This window comes from Carcharodon carcharias, chromosome 35 (genome assembly GCF_017639515.1).
Source record: "Carcharodon carcharias isolate sCarCar2 chromosome 35, sCarCar2.pri, whole genome shotgun sequence".
NCBI lineage: Eukaryota > Metazoa > Chordata > Chondrichthyes > Lamniformes > Lamnidae > Carcharodon > Carcharodon carcharias.
In genome coordinates, this window is record NC_054501.1 from 1,357,449 (window position 1) to 1,379,931 (window position 22,483).

The window sequence follows — 22,483 nt, forward strand, 5'->3', positions numbered from 1 at the left end:
GAGTTTTATTCTGTATCTAATCCCGTGCTGTAACTGTCCTTGGGGTTTTTGATGGGGTCAGTGTGGAGGGAGCTTTACTCTGCATCTAACCCTGTGCTGTACCTGTCCTGGGAGTGTTTGATGGGGACAGTGTGGAGGGAGCTTTACCCTGTATCTAATCCCGTGCTGTAACTGTCCTTGGAGTGATTGATGGGGTCAGTGTGGAGGGAACTTTACTCTGCATCTAACCCCGTGCTGTACCTGTCCTGGGAGTGTTTGATAGGTACTTTGTAGAGGGAGCTTTACTCTTTATCTAACCCCATGCTGTAACTGTCCTGGGAGTGTTTGATGGGGCCAGTCTAGTGGGAGATTTCGCTGTATCTAACCCCGCACAGTGCATGTCCTGGGAGTGCTTGATGGGGACAGGGTAGAGGATCCTAGTCTCTGTACCTAACCCTGTGCTGTACCTGTCCTGGGAGGTTTGGATGGGGTCATTTCAGACGAGACTTATTCTGTAACTAACCCCATGCTGTAGCTGTACTGGGAGAGTTTGACGGGGATGGTGTAGAGGGGGCTTTACTCTGTATCTAACCCCAAGCCATATCTGCCAAGAGAGTGTTTGTTGGGGACAGTTTAGAGGGACATTTACTCTGGATCTAACCCCGTGCTCTACCTGTCCCGGGAGTGTTTAATGGGGACAGCGTAGAGGAAGATTTACACTGTATCTAACCCCGTGCTGTACCTGTCCTTGGAGTGTTTGATGGGGACAGTGTAGAGGGTGTTTTACTCTCTATCTAACCCCTTGCTGTACCTGTCCTGGGAGTATTTGATGGGGACAGTGTAGCGGGAGCTTTACTCTGTATCTAACACGGTGCTGTACTGTCCTGGGAGAGTTTGATGGGGATGATTTGGAGGGAGATTTACTCAGTATCTAACCCCGTGCTGTACCTGTCCTGGGAGTGTTTGATGGGGATGATTTGGAGGAAGATTTACTCTGTATCTAACCCCGTGCTCTACCTGTCCTGGGAGTGTTTGATGGGGACGGTATAGAGGGAGCTTTACTCTGTATCTAACTCCGTGCTGTACCTGTCCTGGGAGTGTTTGTTGTTGACAGTGTTGAGAGTGCTTTAATCTGTATCTAACCCCGTGCTGTACCTGTACTGGGAGTATTTGATGGGGAAAGTGTAGGGGGAGCTTTACACTGTATCTAACCCTGTGCTGTACCTGTCCTGGGAGTGTTTGATGTTGACAGTGTAGTGGGTGCTTTACTCTGTATCTAACCCCGTGCTGTACCTCTCCTGGGAGTGTTTGATGTTGACTGTGTAGAGGGTGTTTTACTCTCTATCTAACCCCGTGCTGTTCCTGTCCTGGGAGTGTTAGATGTTGACAGTGTAGTGGGTGCTTTACTCTGTATCTAACCCCGTGCTGTACCTGTCCTGGTAGTGTTTGATGTTGACAGTGTAGAGTGTGCTTTACTCTGTATCTAACCCCGTGCTCTTCATGTCCTGGGAGAGTTTGATGGGGACGGGGAAGAGGGAGCGTTAGTTTGTATCTAACCCCGTGAGGTACCTGTTCTGGGAATGTTTGTTGGGGACGGTGCAGAGGGAACTTTACATGGTATCTAACCCCCTGCTGTACCTGTCCTGGGAGTGTTTGATGGGAACAGTGTAGTGGGAGATTTACTCTGTATCTATCCCCGTGGAGTACTGGTCCAGGGAGTGTTTGATGGGGACGGTGTTGAGGATCCTAGTCTCTGTACCTAACTCTGTGCTATACCTGTCCTGGGAGGTTTTGATAGGGTCATTTCAGACAAGACTTTTTCTGTAACTAAACCCATGCTGTAGCTGTACTGGGAGAGTTTGATGGGGATGGTGTAGAGGGGGCTTTACTCTGTATCTAACCCCAAGCCATATCTGCCAAGAGAGTGTTTGTTGGGGACAGTTTAGAGGGACATTTACTCTGGATCTAACCCCGTGCTCTACCTGTCCTGGGAGTGTTTGATGGGGAGGGTGTTGAGGGAGCATTACACTGTATCTAACCCCGTGCTGTACCTGTCCTGGGAGTGTTTGATGGGTACGGTGTAGAGGGAACTTTGGTCTGTATCTAACCCCGTGCTGTTCCTGTCCTGGGAGTGTTTAATGGGGACAGTGTAGAGGGAGCTTTACTCTATATCTAACACCGTGCTGTACCTGTCCTGGGAGTGTTTGATGGGGACAGTGTAGGGGGAGCTTTACTATGTATCTAACTCCGTGCTGTACCTGTCCTGGGAGTGTTTGATGGGAACAGTGTAGGGGGAGCTTTACTATGTATCTAACCCCGTGCTGTACCTGTCCTGGGAGTGTTTGATGGGGACAGTGTAGGGGGAGCTTTACTATGTATCTAACTCCGTGCTGTACCTGTCCTGGGAGTGTTTGATGTTTACTGTGTAGAGGGTGCTTTACTCTGTATCTAACCCCGTGTTGTACCTGTCCTGGGATTGTTTGATGTTGACAGTGTAGAGTGTGCTTTACTCTGTATCTAACCCTGTGCTGTACCTGTCCTGGGAGTGTTTGATGGGGATGATTTGGAAGGAGATTTACTCTGTATCTAACCCCATGCTGTACCTGTCCTGGGAGTGTTTGATGGGGACAGTGTAGAGGGTGCTTTACTCTGTATCTAACCCCGTGCTGTACCTGTCCTGGGAGTGTTTGATGGGGACGGTGTAGAGGGAGCTTTACTCTGTATCTATCCCCACGCTGTACCTGTCCTTGGAGTGTTCGATGGGGACGGTGTAGAGGGAACTTTGGTCTGTATCTAACCCCGTGCAGTTCTTGTCCTGGGTGTGTTTAATGGGGATGGTGTAGAGGGAGCTTTACTCTGTATCTAACCCCGTGCTGTACCTGTCCTGGGAGTGTTTGATGGGGACGGTGTAGAGGGAGCTTTACTCTGTATCTAACCCCGTGTTGTACCTGTCCTGGGAGTGTTTGATGGGGACAGTGTAGAGGGAGCTTTACTCTGTATCTAACCCCGTGCTGTACCTGTCCTGGGAGTGTTTGATGGGGAAAGTGTAGGGGGAGCTTTACTCTGTATCTAACCCCGTGCTGTACCTGTCCTGGGAGTGTTTAATGTTGACAGTGTAGAGGGACCTTTACTCTGTATCTAACCCTGTGCTGTACCTGTCCTGGGAGTGTTTGATGGGGAAAGTGTAGGGGGAGCTTTACTCTGTATCTAACCCCGTGCTGTACCTGTCCTGGGAGTGTTTGATGGGAACGATGTAGTGGGAGATTTACTCTGTATCTAACCCCATGCTGTACCTGTCCTGGGAGTGTTTGATGGGGACGGTGTAGAGGTAGCTTTACTCTGTATCTAACCCCGTGCTGTACCTGTACTGGGAGTTTTTGATGGGGAAAGTGTAGGGGGTGCTTTACTCTGTATCTAACCCCGTGCTGTACCTGTACTGGGAGTTTTTGATGGGGAAAGTGTAGAGGGAGCTTTACTCTATATCTAACCCCGTGCTGGACCTGTCCTGGGAGTGTTTGATGGGAACGATGTAGTGGGAGATTTACTGTATATCTATTCCCGTGGAGTACTGGTCCAGGGAGTGTTTGATGGGGACGGTGTTGAGGATCCTAGTCTCTGTACCTAACCCTGTGCTGTACCTGTCCTGGGAGGTTTTGATAGGGTCATTTCAGACAAGACTTTTTCTGTAACTAACCCCATGCTGTAGTTGTACTGGGAGAGTTTGACGGGGATGGTGTAGAGGGGGCTTTACTCTGTATCTAACCCCAAGCCATATCTGCCAAGAGAGTGTTTGTTGGGGACAGTTTAGAGGGACATTTTCTCTGGATTTAACCCCGTGCTCTACCTGTCCCGGGAGTGTTTAATGGGGACAGCGTAGAGGAAGATTTACACTGTATCTAACCCCGTGCTGTACCTGTCCTGGGAGTGTTTGATGGGGACAGTGTAGAGGGAGCTTTTCTCTGTATCTAACCCTGTGCTTTACCAGTCCTGGAAATGTTTGATGGGGACAGTGTAGAGGGAGCTTTTCTCTGTATCTTGCCCCGTGCTGTACATGTCCTGGGAGTGTTTGATGTGGAGGGTTTAGAGGGAGCATTACTCTGTATCTAACCCCGTGCTGTACCTGTCCTGGGAGTGTTTGATGGGGACGGTGTAGAGGGAGCTTTACTCTGTATCTAGCCCCGTGCTGTACCTGTCCTGGGAGTGTTTGATGGGGACGGTGTAGAGGTTGCTTTACTCTGTATCTAACCCTGTGCTGTACTTGTACTGGGAGTATTTGATGGGGACGGTGTAGAGGGAGCTTTACTCTGTATCTAGCCCCGTGCTGTACCTGTCCTGGGAGTGTTTGATGGGGAAGTTGTAGAGGTTGCTTTACTCTGTATCTAACCCTGTGCTGTACCTGTACTGGGATTATTTGATGGGGAAAGTGTAGGGGGTGCTTTACTATGTATCTAACTCCCTGCTGTACCTGTCCTGGGAGTGTTTGATGTTGACAGTGTAGAGGGTGCTTTACTCTGTATCCAACCCCGTGCTGTACCTGTACTGGGATTGTTTGATGGGGACAGTGTAGAGAGAGCTTTACTCTGTATCTAACCCCGTGCTGTACCTGTCCTGGGATTGTTTGATGGGGACAGTCTAGCTGGAGCTTTACACTGTATCTAACCCCGTGCTGTACCTGTCCTGGGAGTGTTTGATGGGGATGATTTGGAGGGAGATTTACTCTGTATCTAACCCCGTGCTCTACCTGTCCTGGGAGTGTTTGATGTTGACATTGTAGAGGGTGTTTTACTCTCTATCAAACCCTGTGCTGTTCCTGTCCTGGGAGTGTTAGATGTTGACAGTGTAGTGGGTGCTTTACTCTGTATCTAACCCCGTGCTGTACCTGTCCTGGTAGTGTTTGATGTTGACAGTGTAGAGTGTGCTTTACTTTGTATCTAACCCTGTGCTGTACATGTCCTGGGAGTGTTTGATGGGGATGATTTGGAAGGAGATTTACTCTGTATCTAATCCTGTGCTGTACCTGTCCTTGGAGTGTTTGATGGTGACAGTGTAGAGGGAGCTTTTCTCTGTATCTAACCCTGTGCTTTACCAGTCCTGGAAATGTTTGATGGGGACAGTGTAGAGGGAGCTTTACTCTGTATCTAGCCCCGTGCTGTACCTGTCCTGGGAGTGTTTGATGGGGACGGTGTAGAGGGAAATTTTTTCTGTATCTAACCCCGTGCTGTTCTTTCCTGGGAGTGTTTAATAGCGACGGTGTAGAGGGAGCTTTACTCTATATCTAACCCCGTGCTGTACCTGTCCTGGGAGAGTTTGATGCGAACGGTGTAGAGGGATCTTTAGTCTGTATCTAGCCTCGTGCTGTACCTGTCCTGGGAGCGTTTGATGGGGACGGTGTAGAGGTTGCTTTACTCTGTATCTAACCCTGTGCTGTACCTGTACTGGGAGTATTTGATGGGGAAAGTGTAGGGGGAGCTTTACTATGTATCTAACTCCGTGCTGTACCTGTCCTGGGAGTGTTTAATGCTGACAGTGTAGAGGGTGCTTTACTCTGTATCTAACCCCGTGCTGTACCTGTACTGGGAGTATTTGATGGGGAAAGTGTAGGGGGAGATTTACTATGTATCTAACACCGTGCTGTACCTGTCCTGGGAGTGTTTGATGTTGACAGTGTAGAGGGTGCTTTAATCTGTATCTAACACCGTGCTGTACATGTCCTGGGAATGTTTGATGAGGACGGTGCAGAGGGAACTTTACATGGTATCTAACCCCCTGCTGTACCTGTCCTGGGAGTGTTTGATGGGGACATTGTAGAGCGAGCTTTACTCTTTATCTAACCCCATGCTGGACCTGTCCTGGGAGTGTTTGATGGGAACGATGTAGTGGGAGATTTACTCTGTATCTATCCCCGTGGAGTACTGGTCCAGGGAGTGTTTGATGGGGACGGTGTTGAGGATCCTAGTCTCTGTACCTAACCCTGTGCTGTACCTGTCCTGGGAGGTTTTGATGGGGTCATTTCAGACGAGACTTTTTCTGTAACTAACCCCATGCTGTAGTTGTACTGGGAGAGTTTGACGGGGATGGTGTAGAGGGGGCTTTACTCTGTATCTAACTCCAAGCCATATCTGCCAAGAGAGTGTTTGTTGGGGACAGTTTAGAGGGACATTTACTCTGGATCTAACCCCGTGCTCTACCTGTCCTGGGAGTGTTTAATGGGGACAGTGTAGAGGAAGATTTACACTGTATCTAACCCCGTGCTGTACCTGTCCTTGGAGTGTTTGATGGGGACAGTGTAGAGGGAGCTTTACTCTGTATCTAACCCTGTGCTGTACCTGTACTGGGAGTATTTGATGGGAAAATTGTAGGGGAAGTTTTACTATGTATCTAACTCCGTGCTGTACCTGTCCTGGGAGTGTTTGTTGTTGACAGTGTAGAGGGAGCTTTACTCTGTATCTAACCCTGTGCTGTACTGTCCTGGGAGTGTTTGATGTTGACAGTGTAGAGGGTGTTTTACTCTCTTTCTAACCCCGTGCTGTTCCTGTCCTGGGAGTGTTAGATGGGGACAGTGTAGAGGGAGCTTTGCTCTGCATCTAACCCCGTGCTGTACCTGTCCTGGGAGTGTTTGATGGGGATGATTTGGAAGGAGATTTACTCTGTATCTAATCCCGTGCTGTACCTGTCCTGGGAGTGTTTGATGGGGACAGTGTAGAGGGAGCTTTACTCTGTATCTAACCCTGTGCTTTACCAGTCCTGGAAATGTTTGATGGGGACAGTGTAGAGGGAGCTTTACTCTGTATCTAGCCCTGTGCTGTACCTGTCCTGGGATTGTTTGATGGGGACGGTGTAGAGGTTGCTTTACTCTGTATCTAACCCCGTGCAGTACTTGTACTGGGAGTGCTTGATGGGGAAGGTGTAGAGGGAGCGTAACTCTTTATCTAACCCCGTGCTGTACCTGTCCTGGGAGTGTTTGATGGGGACGGTGTAGAGGGTGCTTTACTCTGTATCTAACCCCCGTGCTGTACCTGTACTGGGAGTGCTTGATGGGGACAGTGTAGAGGGAGATTTACTCTGTATCCAACCCCGTGCTGTACCTGTCCTGGGAGTGTTTGATGGGGACAGTGTAGAGGGAGCTTTACTGTGTATCTAACCCCGTGCTGTACCTGTCCTGGGAGTGTTTGATGGGGACGGTGTAGAGGGACCTTTACTCTGTATCTATCCCCGTGCTGTACCTGTCCTGGGACTGTTTGATGGGGACAGTGTAGAGGGAGCTTTAATCTGTATCTAACCCCGTGCTGTACCTATCCTGGGTTTGTGTAATGGGGACGGTGTAGAGTGAGCTTTACTCTGTATTTAACACTAAGCTGTACCTGCACAGGGAGTGTTTGACATGGACAGTTTCGATGGAGATTTACAGTGTGTCTAACCTCGTGATGTACCTGTCCTGGAAGTGTTTGATGGGGACATTGTAGATGGAGATTTATTCTGTATCTAATCCCGTGCTGTAACTGTCCTTGGAGTGATTGATGGGGTCAGTGTGGAGGGAGATTTACTCTGTATCTAATCCCGTGCTGTACCTGTCCTGGGAGTGTTTGATGTGGACGGTGTAGAGGGAGCTTTACTCTGTATCTAACACGGTGCTGTACCTGTCCTGGGAGTGTTTGATGGGGACAGTGTAGAGCGAGCTTTACTCTGTATCTAACCCCTTGCTGTACCTGTCCTGGGAGTGTTTGATGGGGACGGTGTAGAGGGAGCTTTACTCTGTATCTAACCCCGTGCTGTACCTGTCCTGGGAGTGTTTGATGGGGACGGTGTAGAGAGAGCATTACACACTATCTAACCCCGTACTGTACCTGTCATGAAAGTATTTGACTGCAACAATGTAGTAGGAGCTTTACTCTGTATCTAACCCCGTGCTGTACCTGTCCTGGGAGTGTTTGATGGGGACATTGTAGAGGAAGCTTTACTCTGTATCTAACCCCGTGTTGTACCTGTCCTGGGAGTGTTTGTTGGGGACAGTGTAGAGGAAGCTTTACTCTGTATCTCAACCTGTAATGATCCTGCCCTGGGAATGTTTAATGGAGATAGTGTGGAGGGAGTTTTACTCTGTATCTCACCCCGTGGTGTACCTGTCCTCGGAGTGATTGATGGGGACAGTGTAGAGGAAGCTTTACTCTGTATCTCAACCTGTAATGATCCTGCCCTGGGAGTGTTTAATGGAGATAGTGTGGAGGGTGTTTTAATCTGTACCTCACACCGTGCTGTACCTGTCCTGGGAGTGATTGATGGGGACGGTGTAGAGGGAGCTTTACTCTGTATCTAATCCCATGCTATAACTATCCTGGGAGTGTTTGATGGAGACAGTGTAGAGGGAGCATTACTCTGCATCTAAACCCATCCTGTACCTGTCCTGGGAGTGATGGGGCCAGTCTAGTGGGAGATTTAGGCAGTGTGCGTGTTCTGGGAGTGTTTGACGGGGACAGTGTAGAGGATCCTAATGTCTGTACCTAACCCTGTGCTGTATCTGTCCTGGGAGGTTTTGATGGGGTCATTTCAGAGGGAGACTTATTCTGTAGCTAACACCGTGCTGTACCTGAACTGGGACTGTTTCATGGGGACAGTGAAGGGGTGCTTTAACCTTTATCTTATCCCGTGCTGTACCTGTCCCGGGTGTGATTTATGGGGTCAGTGTAGGGGAGCTTTACTCAGTATCTGACCCAAAGCTGTCCCTGTCCTGGGAATGTTTGATGGGGACAGTGTAGATGGAGCGTTACTCAGTATCTGACCCCATGCTGTACCTGTCCTGGGAGTGTTTGATGGGGACATTGTAGAGGAAGCTTTATTCTGCATCTAAACCAATGCTGTACCTGTCCTGGGAGAGTTTGATAGGACCAGTGTAGTGGGAGATTTACTCTGTATCTAATGCCGTAGTGTACCGGTCCAGGGATTGTTTGATGGGGCCAGTGTAGAGGATCCTAATCTCTGTACCTAACCCTGTGCTGTACCTGTCCTGGGAGGTTTTGATGGGGTCATTTCACAGGGAGAGTTATTCTGTAGCTAACCACTTGCTGTACCTTCCCTGGGACTGTTTGACAGGGAGAGTGAAGAGAGCGCTTTTGTCTGTATCTAACCCTGTGCTTTACCAGTCCTGGGAATGTTTGATGGGGATGGAGTAGAGGGAGCTTTACTCTGTATCTAACCCCGTGCTGTACCTGTCCTGGGAGTGTTTGATGGGGACAGTGTAGAGGGAGCTTTACTCTGTATCTAACCCCGTGCTGTACCTGTCCTGGGAGTGTTTGATGGGGAGAGTGTAGAGGGAGCTTTACTCTGTATCTAACCCCGTGCTGTACCTGTCCTGGGAGTGTTTGATGGGGACAGTGTAGAGGGAGTTTACTCTGTATCTAACCCCATGCTGTACCTGTCCTGGGAGTGTTTGATGGGGACGTTGTAGAGGAAGCTTTACTCTGTATCTTACGCTGTGCTGTACCTGTCCTGGGAGTGTTTGATGGGGACGTTGTAGAGGAAGCTTTACTCTGTATCTTACGCTGTGCTGTACCTGTCCTGGGAGTGTTTGATGGAGACAGTGTAGAGGGAGCTTTACTCTGTATCTAACCCTGTGCTGTACCTGTCCTGGGAATGTTTGATGGTGTGAGTGTAAGGGGACAATTACTCTTTATCTAATCCTGTGCTTAGCTGTCCTGGGGGAGTTTGATCGGGACCGTGTAGGTGGAGATTCCCTATGTATCTAATTCCGTGCTGTACCTGTCCTGGGAGTGTTTGTTGGGGAAATTGCTGAGGGATATTTATTCTGTAGCTAACCCCGTGCTGTATCTTCCCTGGGACTGTTTGACAGGGAGAGTGAAGAGAGCACTTTTGTCTGTATCTAACCCGTGCTGTACCTGTCCTGGGAGTGTTTGATGGGGACAGTGTAGAGGGAGATTTACTCTGTATCTAACCCCGTGCTGTACCTGCCCTGGGAGTGTTTGATGCGGACAGTGTAGAGGGAGCTTTACTCTGTATCTAACCCCGTGCTGTACCTGTCCTGGGAGTGTTTGATGGGGACAGCGTAGAGGGAGCTTTACTCTGTATCTAACCCCGTGCTGTACCTGCCCTGGGAGTGTTTGATGGGGACAGTGTAGAGAGAGCTTTACTCTGTATCTAACCCCGTGCTGTACCTGCCCTGGGAGTGTTTGATGGGGACAGTGTAGAGGGAGATTTACTCTGTATCCAACCCCGTGCTGTACCTGTCCTGGGAGTGTTTGATGGGGACAGTGTAGAGGGAGCTTTACTGTGTATCTAACCCCGTGCTGTACCTGTCCTGGGAGTGTTTGATGGGGACGGTGTAGAGGGACCTTTACTCTGTATCTATCCCCGTGCTGTACCTGTCCTGGGACTGTTTGATGGGGACAGTGTAGAGGGAGCTTTAATCTGTATCTAACCCCGTGCTGTACCTATCCTGGGTTTGTGTAATGGGGACGGTGTAGAGTGAGCTTTACTCTGTATTTAACACTAAGCTGTACCTGCACAGGGAGTGTTTGACATGGACAGTTTCGATGGAGATTTACAGTGTGTCTAACCTCGTGATGTACCTGTCCTGGAAGTGTTTGATGGGGACATTGTAGATGGAGATTTATTCTGTATCTAATCCCGTGCTGTAACTGTCCTTGGAGTGATTGATGGGGTCAGTGTGGAGGGAGATTTACTCTGTATCTAATCCCGTGCTGTACCTGTCCTGGGAGTGTTTGATGTGGACGGTGTAGAGGGAGCTTTACTCTGTATCTAACACGGTGCTGTACCTGTCCTGGGAGTGTTTGATGGGGACAGTGTAGAGCGAGCTTTACTCTGTATCTAACCCCTTGCTGTACCTGTCCTGGGAGTGTTTGATGGGGACGGTGTAGAGGGAGCTTTACTCTGTATCTAACCCCGTGCTGTACCTGTCCTGGGAGTGTTTGATGGGGACGGTGTAGAGAGAGCATTACACACTATCTAACCCCGTACTGTACCTGTCATGAAAGTATTTGACTGCAACAATGTAGTAGGAGCTTTACTCTGTATCTAACCCCGTGCTGTACCTGTCCTGGGAGTGTTTGATGGGGACATTGTAGAGGAAGCTTTACTCTGTATCTAACCCCGTGTTGTACCTGTCCTGGGAGTGTTTGTTGGGGACAGTGTAGAGGAAGCTTTACTCTGTATCTCAACCTGTAATGATCCTGCCCTGGGAATGTTTAATGGAGATAGTGTGGAGGGAGTTTTACTCTGTATCTCACCCCGTGGTGTACCTGTCCTCGGAGTGATTGATGGGGACAGTGTAGAGGAAGCTTTACTCTGTATCTCAACCTGTAATGATCCTGCCCTGGGAGTGTTTAATGGAGATAGTGTGGAGGGTGTTTTAATCTGTACCTCACACCGTGCTGTACCTGTCCTGGGAGTGATTGATGGGGACGGTGTAGAGGGAGCTTTACTCTGTATCTAATCCCATGCTATAACTATCCTGGGAGTGTTTGATGGAGACAGTGTAGAGGGAGCATTACTCTGCATCTAAACCCATCCTGTACCTGTCCTGGGAGTGATGGGGCCAGTCTAGTGGGAGATTTAGGCAGTGTGCGTGTTCTGGGAGTGTTTGACGGGGACAGTGTAGAGGATCCTAATGTCTGTACCTAACCCTGTGCTGTATCTGTCCTGGGAGGTTTTGATGGGGTCATTTCAGAGGGAGACTTATTCTGTAGCTAACACCGTGCTGTACCTGAACTGGGACTGTTTCATGGGGACAGTGAAGGGGTGCTTTAACCTTTATCTTATCCCGTGCTGTACCTGTCCCGGGTGTGATTTATGGGGTCAGTGTAGGGGAGCTTTACTCAGTATCTGACCCAAAGCTGTCCCTGTCCTGGGAATGTTTGATGGGGACAGTGTAGATGGAGCGTTACTCAGTATCTGACCCCATGCTGTACCTGTCCTGGGAGTGTTTGATGGGGACATTGTAGAGGAAGCTTTATTCTGCATCTAAACCAATGCTGTACCTGTCCTGGGAGAGTTTGATAGGACCAGTGTAGTGGGAGATTTACTCTGTATCTAATGCCGTAGTGTACCGGTCCAGGGATTGTTTGATGGGGCCAGTGTAGAGGATCCTAATCTCTGTACCTAACCCTGTGCTGTACCTGTCCTGGGAGGTTTTGATGGGGTCATTTCACAGGGAGAGTTATTCTGTAGCTAACCACTTGCTGTACCTTCCCTGGGACTGTTTGACAGGGAGAGTGAAGAGAGCGCTTTTGTCTGAATCTAACCCTGTGCTTTACCAGTCCTGGGAATGTTTGATGGGGATGGAGTAGAGGGAGCTTTACTCTGTATCTAACCCCGTGCTGTACCTGTCCTGGGAGTGTTTGATGGGGACAGTGTAGAGGGAGCTTTACTCTGTATCTAACCCCGTGCTGTACCTGTCCTGGGAGTGTTTGATGGGGAGAGTGTAGAGGGAGCTTTACTCTGTATCTAACCCCGTGCTGTACCTGTCCTGGGAGTGTTTGATGGGGACAGTGTAGAGGGAGTTTACTCTGTATCTAACCCCATGCTGTACCTGTCCTGGGAGTGTTTGATGGGGACGTTGTAGAGGAAGCTTTACTCTGTATCTTACGCTGTGCTGTACCTGTCCTGGGAGTGTTTGATGGGGACGTTGTAGAGGAAGCTTTACTCTGTATCTTACGCTGTGCTGTACCTGTCCTGGGAGTGTTTGATGGAGACAGTGTAGAGGGAGCTTTACTCTGTATCTAACCCTGTGCTGTACCTGTCCTGGGAATGTTTGATGGTGTGAGTGTAAGGGGACAATTACTCTTTATCTAATCCTGTGCTTAGCTGTCCTGGGGGAGTTTGATCGGGACCGTGTAGGTGGAGATTCCCTATGTATCTAATTCCGTGCTGTACCTGTCCTGGGAGTGTTTGTTGGGGAAATTGCTGAGGGATATTTATTCTGTAGCTAACCCCGTGCTGTATCTTCCCTGGGACTGTTTGACAGGGAGAGTGAAGAGAGCACTTTTGTCTGTATCTAACCCCGTGCTGTACCTGTCCTGGGAGTGTTTGATGGGGACAGTGTAGAGGGAGATTTACTCTGTATCTAACCCCGTGCTGTACCTGCCCTGGGAGTGTTTGATGCGGACAGTGTAGAGGGAGCTTTACTCTGTATCTAACCCCGTGCTGTACCTGTCCTGGGAGTGTTTGATGGGGACAGCGTAGAGGGAGCTTTACTCTGTATCTAACCCCGTGCTGTACCTGCCCTGGGAGTGTTTGATGGGGACAGTGTAGAGAGAGCTTTACTCTGTATCTAACCCCGTGCTGTACCTGCCCTGGGAGTGTTTGATGGGGACAGTGTAGAGGGAGATTTACTCTGTATCTAACCCCGTGCTGTACCTGTCCTGGGAGTGTTTGATGGCGGCGGTGTAGAGGGAGCTTTACTCTGTATCTAACCCTGTGCTGTACCTGTCCTGGGAGTGTTTGATGGCGGCGGTGTAGAGGGAACACAAAATTAATTCAACAGTTCACATCACTTTGTGATGATCTCATTGTGGAATAAATGATGTCAGGTTGTGTTCCCTCTCCTGCTCGAAAGATGCCTGTTTACAATCCATGTGGTTTGGAAGCAAATATTATGGTCCAGCTCTTTGCCAAGTGACCTCTGCTGCTCTGCACGCCGCCGGTCCCCTTCCCACGCCTCCCTCAGCTTTGCACGGAGAACAGCTCTTAAAGGGGCAGAGCTGCGTGAGAACAAACGAGTGAGCAATTGGCGGGCCTGTCCCACGACGCCCCATGCAGTCAAATATCGCTGGCATCGCCTCGCCTTCCCGAGCGGTTGTCGGTCGTCCAGAGTCCAGTGCCCGCCTGCCTAACCATGCGACACCTCAGTCTGACCTTTGAACCCTCGTTCTCTGTCATCCTGACGCCTGTGACATCAGCTCAGTGAGGTCAAAGGACCTCCACCTGCGGGACACTTCAGAACCCTGGGGTGTTGTGTATGTCGTTGTGGATGTGTGCTAAACTGTACCAACAACAAATCTGCATTTTTATAGCTCCTGTAACGTCGTTCAGCGTCCCCAAAGCGATTCACACGAGCATAAATCGGACAGAATCTGACCCCGAGCCACACGCGGGGATATTAGGGACAGGTGACCACAAGCTCGGTCAGAGAGATCGGTTTTTAAGGAGCATCTTAAAGGAGGAGAGAGAGAGAGAGAGAGAGCGAGAGAGAGAGAGGGGGAGGCGGAGAGATTTAGGGAGGGAATTCCAGAGCTCAGGGCCCCCCCCCAGGCAGCTGAAGGCACGGCCACCAATGGTGGAGCGATGGGAATCGGGGGATGCTCGAGAGGCCGGAATTGGAGGAGCGCAGAGATCTCGGAGGGTTGTAGGAGGAGGTTACAGAGATAGGGAGGGTGTAGGGGCTGGAGGAGTTTACAGAGATAGGGAGGGGTGTAGGGGCTGGAGGAGGTTACAGAGATAGGGAGGGTTGTAGGGTCTGGAGGAGGTTACAGAGATAGGGAGGGGTGTAGGGTCTGGAGGAGGTTACAGAGATAGGGAGGGTTGTAGGGGCTGGAGGTGGTTACAGAGATAGGGAGGGTTGTAGGGGCGGGAGGACGTTACAGAGATAGGGAGTGTTGTAGGGGCTAGAGAAGGTTATAGAGATATGGAAGATTGTAGGGGCTGGAAGATGTTACAGAGATAGGAAGGGTTATAGGGTCTGGAGGAGGTTACAGAGATAGGGAGGGTTGTAGAAGGAATTGTGTACAGTGGGAATGAATGGGAAGGGGTTTGGGTCCATTGGGATTGTGTACAGTGGGAGTGAATGGGAAGGGGTTTGGGTCCATTGGGATTGTGTACAGTGGGAGTGAACAAGAAAGGGTTTGGGTCCATTGGGGTTGTGGATAGTGGGAGTGAACGGGAAGGGGTTCGGGTCCATTGGGATTGTGTACAGTGGGAGTGAACGGGAAGGTGTTTGGTTCCATTGGGATTGTGGACAGTGGGAGTGAACAGGAAGGGGTTTGGGTCCATTGGGATTGTGGACAGTGGGAGTGAACGGGAAGGGGTTCGGGTCCATTGGGATTGTGTACACTGGGAGTGAACAGGAAGGGGTTTGGGTCCATTGAGATTGTGGACAGTGGGAATAAACGGGCAGGGGTTTGGGTCCATTGGGATTGTGTACAGTGGGGGTGAACAGGAACGGGTTTGGGTCCATTGGGATTGTGGACAGTGGGAGTGAACAGGAAGGGGTTTGGGTCCATTGGGATTGTGGACAGTGGGAGTGAACAGGAAGGGGTTTGGGTCCATTGGGATTATGGACAGTGGGATTGAACGGGAAGGGGTTTGGGTCCATTGGGATTGTGGACAGTGGGAGTGAACCAGGAGGAGTGGATGTAACACCTCCCAGGGCCACTATAGGTATTTGACGGGGAGTCGCTGGGGTAGAGGCTGTGGTAAGGGAGGGGAATTCTCCCCAGTCTGCTGTGGACAATAATGATCACCCGACTCCAATAGAACAGCAGACAATTTGAGCATTACCACTGTGCTTTTCCCCAGCTCGGGATGTCCCAGAGCAACTCAGAGCCAATGGAAGAGAGTTTTTGAAGTGTTGTAATGCAAGAAATTTGGTGGCTAATTTGTGCACAGCAAGATCCCACAAACAAGCAATGTGACAATGACCCCGATCATCTGGTTTTCTGTTTGATGTTGGTTGAGAGACAACGATAGGTCCCCAGGACATCGGGTAGAGCTCCCTCTACCTCACCCCTACCCACGTTCTTCATCCAGTAGGGGCCATGGGATATTTGACATCACCTGAGAGGGCAGATGGTTTAATGTCTCATCCTGAAAGACGTCAACTCCGACAGTGCGGCACTCCGACAGCGCGGCGCTCCCTCAGCATTGACCCTCCAACAGTGCGGTGCTCCCTCAGCACTGACCCTCCGACAGTGCGGTGCTGCCTCAGCACTGACCCTCCGACAGTGCAGTGCTCCCTCAGCACTGACCCTCCAACAGTACGGCGCTCCCTCAGCACTGACCCTCCGACAGCGCAGCTCTCCCTCAGCATTGACCCTCCGACAGTGCGGCGCTCCCTCAGCGCTGACCCTCCGACAGTGCGGCGCTCCCTCAGCACTGACCTTCCGACAGCGCAGCTCTCCCTCAGCATTGACCCTCCAACAGTGCGGCGCTCCCTCAGCGCTGACCCTCCGACAGTGCGGCGCTCCCTCAGCACTGACCTTCCGACAGTGCGGCTCTCCCTCAGCACTGACCCTCCGACAGTGCGGCGCTCCCTCAGCACTGACCCTCCGACAGTGCGGTGCTCCCTCAGCACTGACCCTTCAACAGCGTGGCAGTCTCTCAGCGCTGACCCTCTGACAGTGCGGCACTCCCTCAGCACTGACCGTCCGACAGTGCGGTGCTCCCTCAGCACTGACACACCGACAGTGCGGCTCTCCCTCAGCACTGACCCTCCGACAGTGCGGTGCTCCCTCAGCGCTGACCCTCCGACAGTGCGGTGCTCCCTCAGCAGTGACCTTCCGACAGTGTGGCGCTCCCTCAGGACTGACCCTCCGACAGTACGGCGCTCCCTCAGCACTGACCCTCCGACAGTGCGGTGCTCCATGTGCATGATACACCAATACCCTGCATAATTGAAGTATAACAACTCACTTCAATTCGTGTCATAATATAGGATCGCATTCCATTAGCCTTCTTAATTACTCGTTGTGCCTGCATACTAACTTTTTGTGACTCGTGCTAGAACACCCAGATCCCTCTGCACCTCGGAATTCTGCTGCCATTCTCGTTCAAGCAATTCTCTGCTTATATATTCTTCCTCCAAGTGTGAAGAACTTCACATTTTCCCTCCTGCGCTCCCTCTTCCAGATTTTTTGCCCGCTCGCTCCACTTATCTCTACCCATCTCCAAACCCCTGATGTCTTCTTCACCACATACTATCCAACCATCTTTGTGTCGTCTGCAAATTTAGCTACCGTTCCTTCGCTCCCTTCATCTAAGTCGTTGATGGAATTTGTGAATAGTTGGGGCCCCTGTGGGACCCCACTCGTCACACCCTGTAGGGACACCAAGGGGGGGTGGGGTCCTTGATGCCTGGCTTCACGCTCGAGGGTCCGGAGTTGGGAGTTCAAACCCCCGACTGCCTGACTGTGGGGCAAACGTTAAATGACCCCCCCCACCCCGTGACATTTTGAACACTCTTTTCCGGAAAGTCTTTAACTTATCCTTTTCTCCTTTTCTGCATGTGGCCAAATAATGATCCCTGGCATTGGAACAAACTACCAGTCACTTTCAGAGCACTAATGCCCTCCATATCACCGTGTTGATGCACGTTCGGTGGAAGCTAGCACCGTGGTGAAGGGCCAAATGGCCCACCTTGTGGTGCCCGACCATAATGCAGAGGGGTCAGAGCATTCGTAACCCTCAACCCGCTCTTAGATCCACAGTTAGCCAACCGGAAACCATCTCCAGCTAATTCCGGAGTCTGTTCAATGATTCGCCCCCCCCAGCTCTGAGGTTCAAGGCATCTTTCGTGCTGTTCCGCTCTTTGCTCATAGGGGGCACTAGTGAGCGCAGGGTGTCGGGATTGGACGCAGCGCGTTTGATCCGGGCGCCATGATGACGAGTGACCGGGGTCAGGACTGACAGCAGGGTACTCGCCAGGAACAGGAGGAGGCCATTCAGCCCCTCTCGAGCCTGTCACACAGGAACAGGAGGAGGCCATTCAGCCCCTCTCGAGCCTGTTACACAGGAACAGGAGGAAGCCTATTCGGCCCCTCTCGAGCCTGTTCCTCCATTCAATCAGATCACGGCTGATCTGTACCTTAACTCCATCTCCCCACCTCGGTTCCCCCTTACCCTGCAAAAATCGATCAATCTCGGGTTTGAAATTTCCAACTGACCCCCCACCGCCCCCCCACCGCCCCCAACCTCGACTGCTTTTTGTGTGTTGGTGGGGGAGAGGGTTCCAGATTTGCACTCCCATCGGTGTGAGGAAGTGCTTCCTGACATCACCCCTGAACAGCCCCGCTCTCAGTTTAAGGCTCCGTCCCCTTGTTCTGCCCCTCACCAACACCACCAGAGGAAATAGTTTCTCTCTGTCGACCCTATCAACCCCTTCAATCGTCTCAATTGAATAACCCCTTAATCTTCAATACTCAAGGGAATAACATAAGCCTGGTTTGTGTGACTGTTCCACAGAATTTAACCCTTTCAGCCCTGGGAACATTCTGGTGAATCTGCTCTGCACCCCCTCCAAGTCCATAATATTCTTTCCTGAGGTGTGGGGCCCCAGAGCTGAAAACAGCCACTGCCATCTGTGCAATTAGTCTCTCAGTGACCACCAATATATCCTTCCCAATGGGCAGGGCCCCAGAACCGAAAACAGCCACTGCCATCTGTGCAATTAGTCTCTCAGTGACTGCCTCCAAGGCCAATATGTCCTCCCTGAGGTGAAGGGCTCCAGAACCAAAAACAGTCACGACGATCTGCACAATTAGTCTCTCAGTGACCACCTCCAAGGCCAAAATATCCTTCCTGAGGTGCTGGACCCCAGAGCTGAAAACAGTCACTGCCATCTGCGCAATTAGTCTCTCAGTGACCGCCTCCAAGGCCAATATATCCTTCTTGATGGGCAGGGTCTCAGAGCCGAAAAAAGTTGCTCCCATCTGCACAAATAGTCTCTCAGTGACCACCTCCAAGGCCAGTATGTCCTCCCTGAGGTGAGGGGGCTCCAGAACCAAAAACAGTCACGACGATCTGCACAATTAGTCTCTCAGTGACCACCTCCAAGGCCAAAATATCCTTCCTGAGGTGCTGGACCCCAGAGCTGAAAACAGTCACTGCCATCTGCGCAATTAGTCTCTCAGTGACCACCTCCAAAGCCAAAATATCCTTCCTGAGGTGCTGGACCCCAGAGCTGAAAACAGTCACTGCCATCTGCGCAATGAGTCTCTCAGTGACCGCCTCCAAGGCCAAAAACATCCTTCTTGATGGGCAGGGCCTCAGAGCCGAAAAAAGTTGCTCCCATCGGCGCAATTAGTCTCTCAGTGACCCCCTCCAAGGCCGACATATCCTCCCTGAGAGCGGCAGGCCATTCGGCCCATTGGGGGTTTGGGGGGTGGTTTTGGCTGGCTTTGCCAGAGATATATTGGACCAGTGGAGGAGGGGGGTGCTGGGGAGGGAGTTTGAGAAGGAGGCGGGGATTTGGGTGTGCAAATTCTTCACGTCCTTGGCGGCGAGGTCGTTGTGGGTGGCGGCTGCTGATTCCCTGATATCTTATTTTTTCTCCCTCTGTTTGTACCGCCAGGGTTAGAGCCCGAGCAAGAGGGGGGAAGCAGCCCATTTCGAGCCTGTGCCAGCCACCATGAGGAACAGCATCCTCCTCCTGCCATGCCTCCTGGTCTGCTGTTTGGCCTTGCCCTTCCAGCAGCATGGCTTCCTCGATTTCATCGACGACTTGACAGGCATGCAGAACGATGAGGGGTCAGCCATCGAGGAGCTGCCGGTGCCAGACAGCACCCCGGCACCCCAGCCGCCATTCGTCCCACCACAGCCCCGTGGCCCATATGAGCCCATGCACTGCCCCTTTGCCTGTCAGTGCAACAGACGGGTACTCCAGTGCTCAGATCTCGGTAGGTACACATCTCGCCCCGCGCTGTCGGAGGGTCAGCGCTGAGGGAGCGCCGCACTGTGGGAGGGTTAGTGCTGAGGGAGCGCCGCGCTGTCGGAGGGTCAGTGCTGAGGGAGCGCCGCACTGTCGGAGGGTCAGTGCTGAGGGAGAGCCGCACTGTTGGAGGGTCAGTGCTGAGGGAGTGCCGCACTGTCGGAGGGTCAGCGCTGAGGGAGCGCCGCACGTTCGGAGGGTCAGTGCTGAGGGAGTGCCGCACTGTGGAAGGGTCAGTGCTGGGGGAGCGCCGCACTGTCAGAGGGTCAGTGCTGAGGGAGCACCGCACTGTGGGAGGGTCAGTGCTGAGGGAGCGCTGCACTGTCGGAGGGTCAGCGCTGAGGGAGCGCCGCCCTGTCGGAGGGTCAGTGCTGAGGGAGCACCGCACGGTCGGAGGGTCAGTGCTGAGGGAGTGCCGCACTGTTGGAGGGTCAGTGCTGAGGGAGCGCCGCACTGTGGGAGGGTCAGCGCTGTGGGAGGGTCAGCGCCGAGGGAGCGCCGCTCCGGTGACCTTTGGCTCCAATGAGCCTCGACTGCCCCGCTCCCTCCCTCCCTCCTCCGCTGGCGTTCCCCCCACGGATCTGTGATAGCTGTCTCCTTTCTCTCCTGCGTAGGCCTGAAGGAAGTCCCAGCCAATATACCAACGGAAATGAGCCTTGTCGATCTGCAAAACAACAAAATCACGGAGATCAAAGAGAAGGACTTCAAGGGTCTGAGGAACCTTTATGTGAGCACTGCCTGCCCTCTGGGCAGAATGTACCAGCTCGGAGCACTTGGTGGTGGGGGGGTGGGGGGGGGGTGCTATTCGGCCCCTCGAGCCTGCTCCCCCCATCAATAAGACCGTGCCTGATCCGATTGTTCCTCGACTCCACTTTCCTGTCCCCTCCCCCCTCATAACCCTCGACCCCCCTCGTCGATTAGAAATCTGTCTCACTCGGCCTTGAATATATCCAGTGACCCGGCCCCCACTGCTCTCAGGGGGAGGGGGGGGGAGAGAATTCCACAGACTGACCACCCTCTGAGACAAGAAATTCCTCCTCATCTCCGTCTTCAATGGGAGACCCCTCACTCTGAAACTGTGCCCCCTCCTCCCTCCCCTCGTTCTAGATTCCCCCCCCAACGAGGGGCAGGGAAACATCCCCTCAGCATCCACCCTGTCAAACCCCCTCCCCCTCAGAATCTGACATGTTTCAATATGATCGCCTCTCATTCCTCTATGACTAATCGTCTGGGAGCTCTCCATGTCCTGGTGTTTTGCCTCTCAGTTGTTGGTCTGAAAGAAACGCCTGACACAATCTGACTGACGGTTTTCCTGCTGACTGTGTCCCCTTCACTGCAGACTCTCAGCTCCTCCTAGTCGAATGAAGAGGAACTGCAAGTAGTTTGTTGAGTTTTGCAGACGTATGCGGAGACATAAACATACGCACACACGCACACACACACACTCTCACACACACACACACTCAACCACATACACACTTTCACATACACACACACACACATACACACACACACTCACACACACACACACACACACACTCACCCACATACACACTTTCACATACACACACACACACAAACACACACACACTCACACACATACGCACACACATACACACACACACACACACTCAACCACATACACACTTTCACATACACACACAAACTCACACACACACAAACTCACACACACACACACACTCACACACACACATACACTCACACACACACTCAACCACATACACACTTTCACAAACACACACACACACACACACACACACACACCTTCTCTCACTACCCCCCCCACACACACACACACACACACACACACACACCCCGTCTCTCACTCACCCTCCCACCACACACACACATACACACACACACACACCGTCTCTCACTACCCCCCCCCCCACCCACACACACATGCGCACACACACACTCAGCTCCCCTTAGTTGAATGAGGAGGAACTGCAAGTAGTTTGAAGAATTTTACAGACATATGCAGAGGCATAAACACCAACACGCACACACATTCACGCATGCACATACACACACTCGCAGGCTCACATTCACACCCACACACTTACACCCACATGCACACACACACATATACAATCACACACACATAAACACAGTCACAGACACACAAACACACTCATACATACACACTCACACACATACTCACACATACACACAAACACTCACACATACACATAGACACACCCACAAACACACACACGAACGCACACACACTCTCTCACACATGTGCATGCAGGCTCACACACACTTGTGCACACTCACACGCACACACGAACACACACTCACTCTTTCACACACTAAAACACATGCAGACTCACACACACTCGTGCACACTCACACACATACACTCATACTCACATACTCACACAGGCACACACACAACCTCAAATACACACACATACACTCACTTAACCTCTCACATACACAACCTCACACACAGACACACATTCAACCTCATACACACAAACACACTCTCTCTCTCTCACACACACACACTAACAAATTCAGACTCTCACACAAATACACACACACTCACAAACACACACACACGCTCAACCTCACACACACACACACACTCAACCTCGCACACACACTCACTCAACCTCACAAACACACACACACACACACATTCACTCAACATCACATTCAGACACGCACACACATACACAGTCTCTCACACATACACCCTCTCACATGCACTCACTCGCAGACTCACACTCACACACACATACTCATAAACACACACACTCACAAACACACATGGTCACACACACACACAGACTCACACTCACACAC

General features: G+C 51.5%; 1 protein-coding gene across 3 annotated transcripts in view; it reads left to right on the forward strand.

Moving 5' to 3' along the window:
• bgnb (biglycan b) overlaps positions 1–22,483 on the forward strand; it is a 51,736-nt gene that overhangs the window by 13,755 nt on the left and 15,498 nt on the right. For 2 of the 3 annotated variants that reach the window (XM_041179591.1, XM_041179594.1), the window contains exons 2-3: positions 19,292–19,616; positions 20,263–20,375. In XM_041179591.1, coding sequence (XP_041035525.1) covers positions 19,349–19,616; positions 20,263–20,375 — 381 coding nt within the window. In that variant the 5' untranslated portion in view covers positions 19,292–19,348. Of the gene's footprint in view, positions 1–9,838; positions 9,850–10,518; positions 10,524–19,289; positions 19,617–20,262; positions 20,376–22,483 lie in introns of those variants that run through there. The other variant, XM_041179593.1, reaches the window with a different exon arrangement.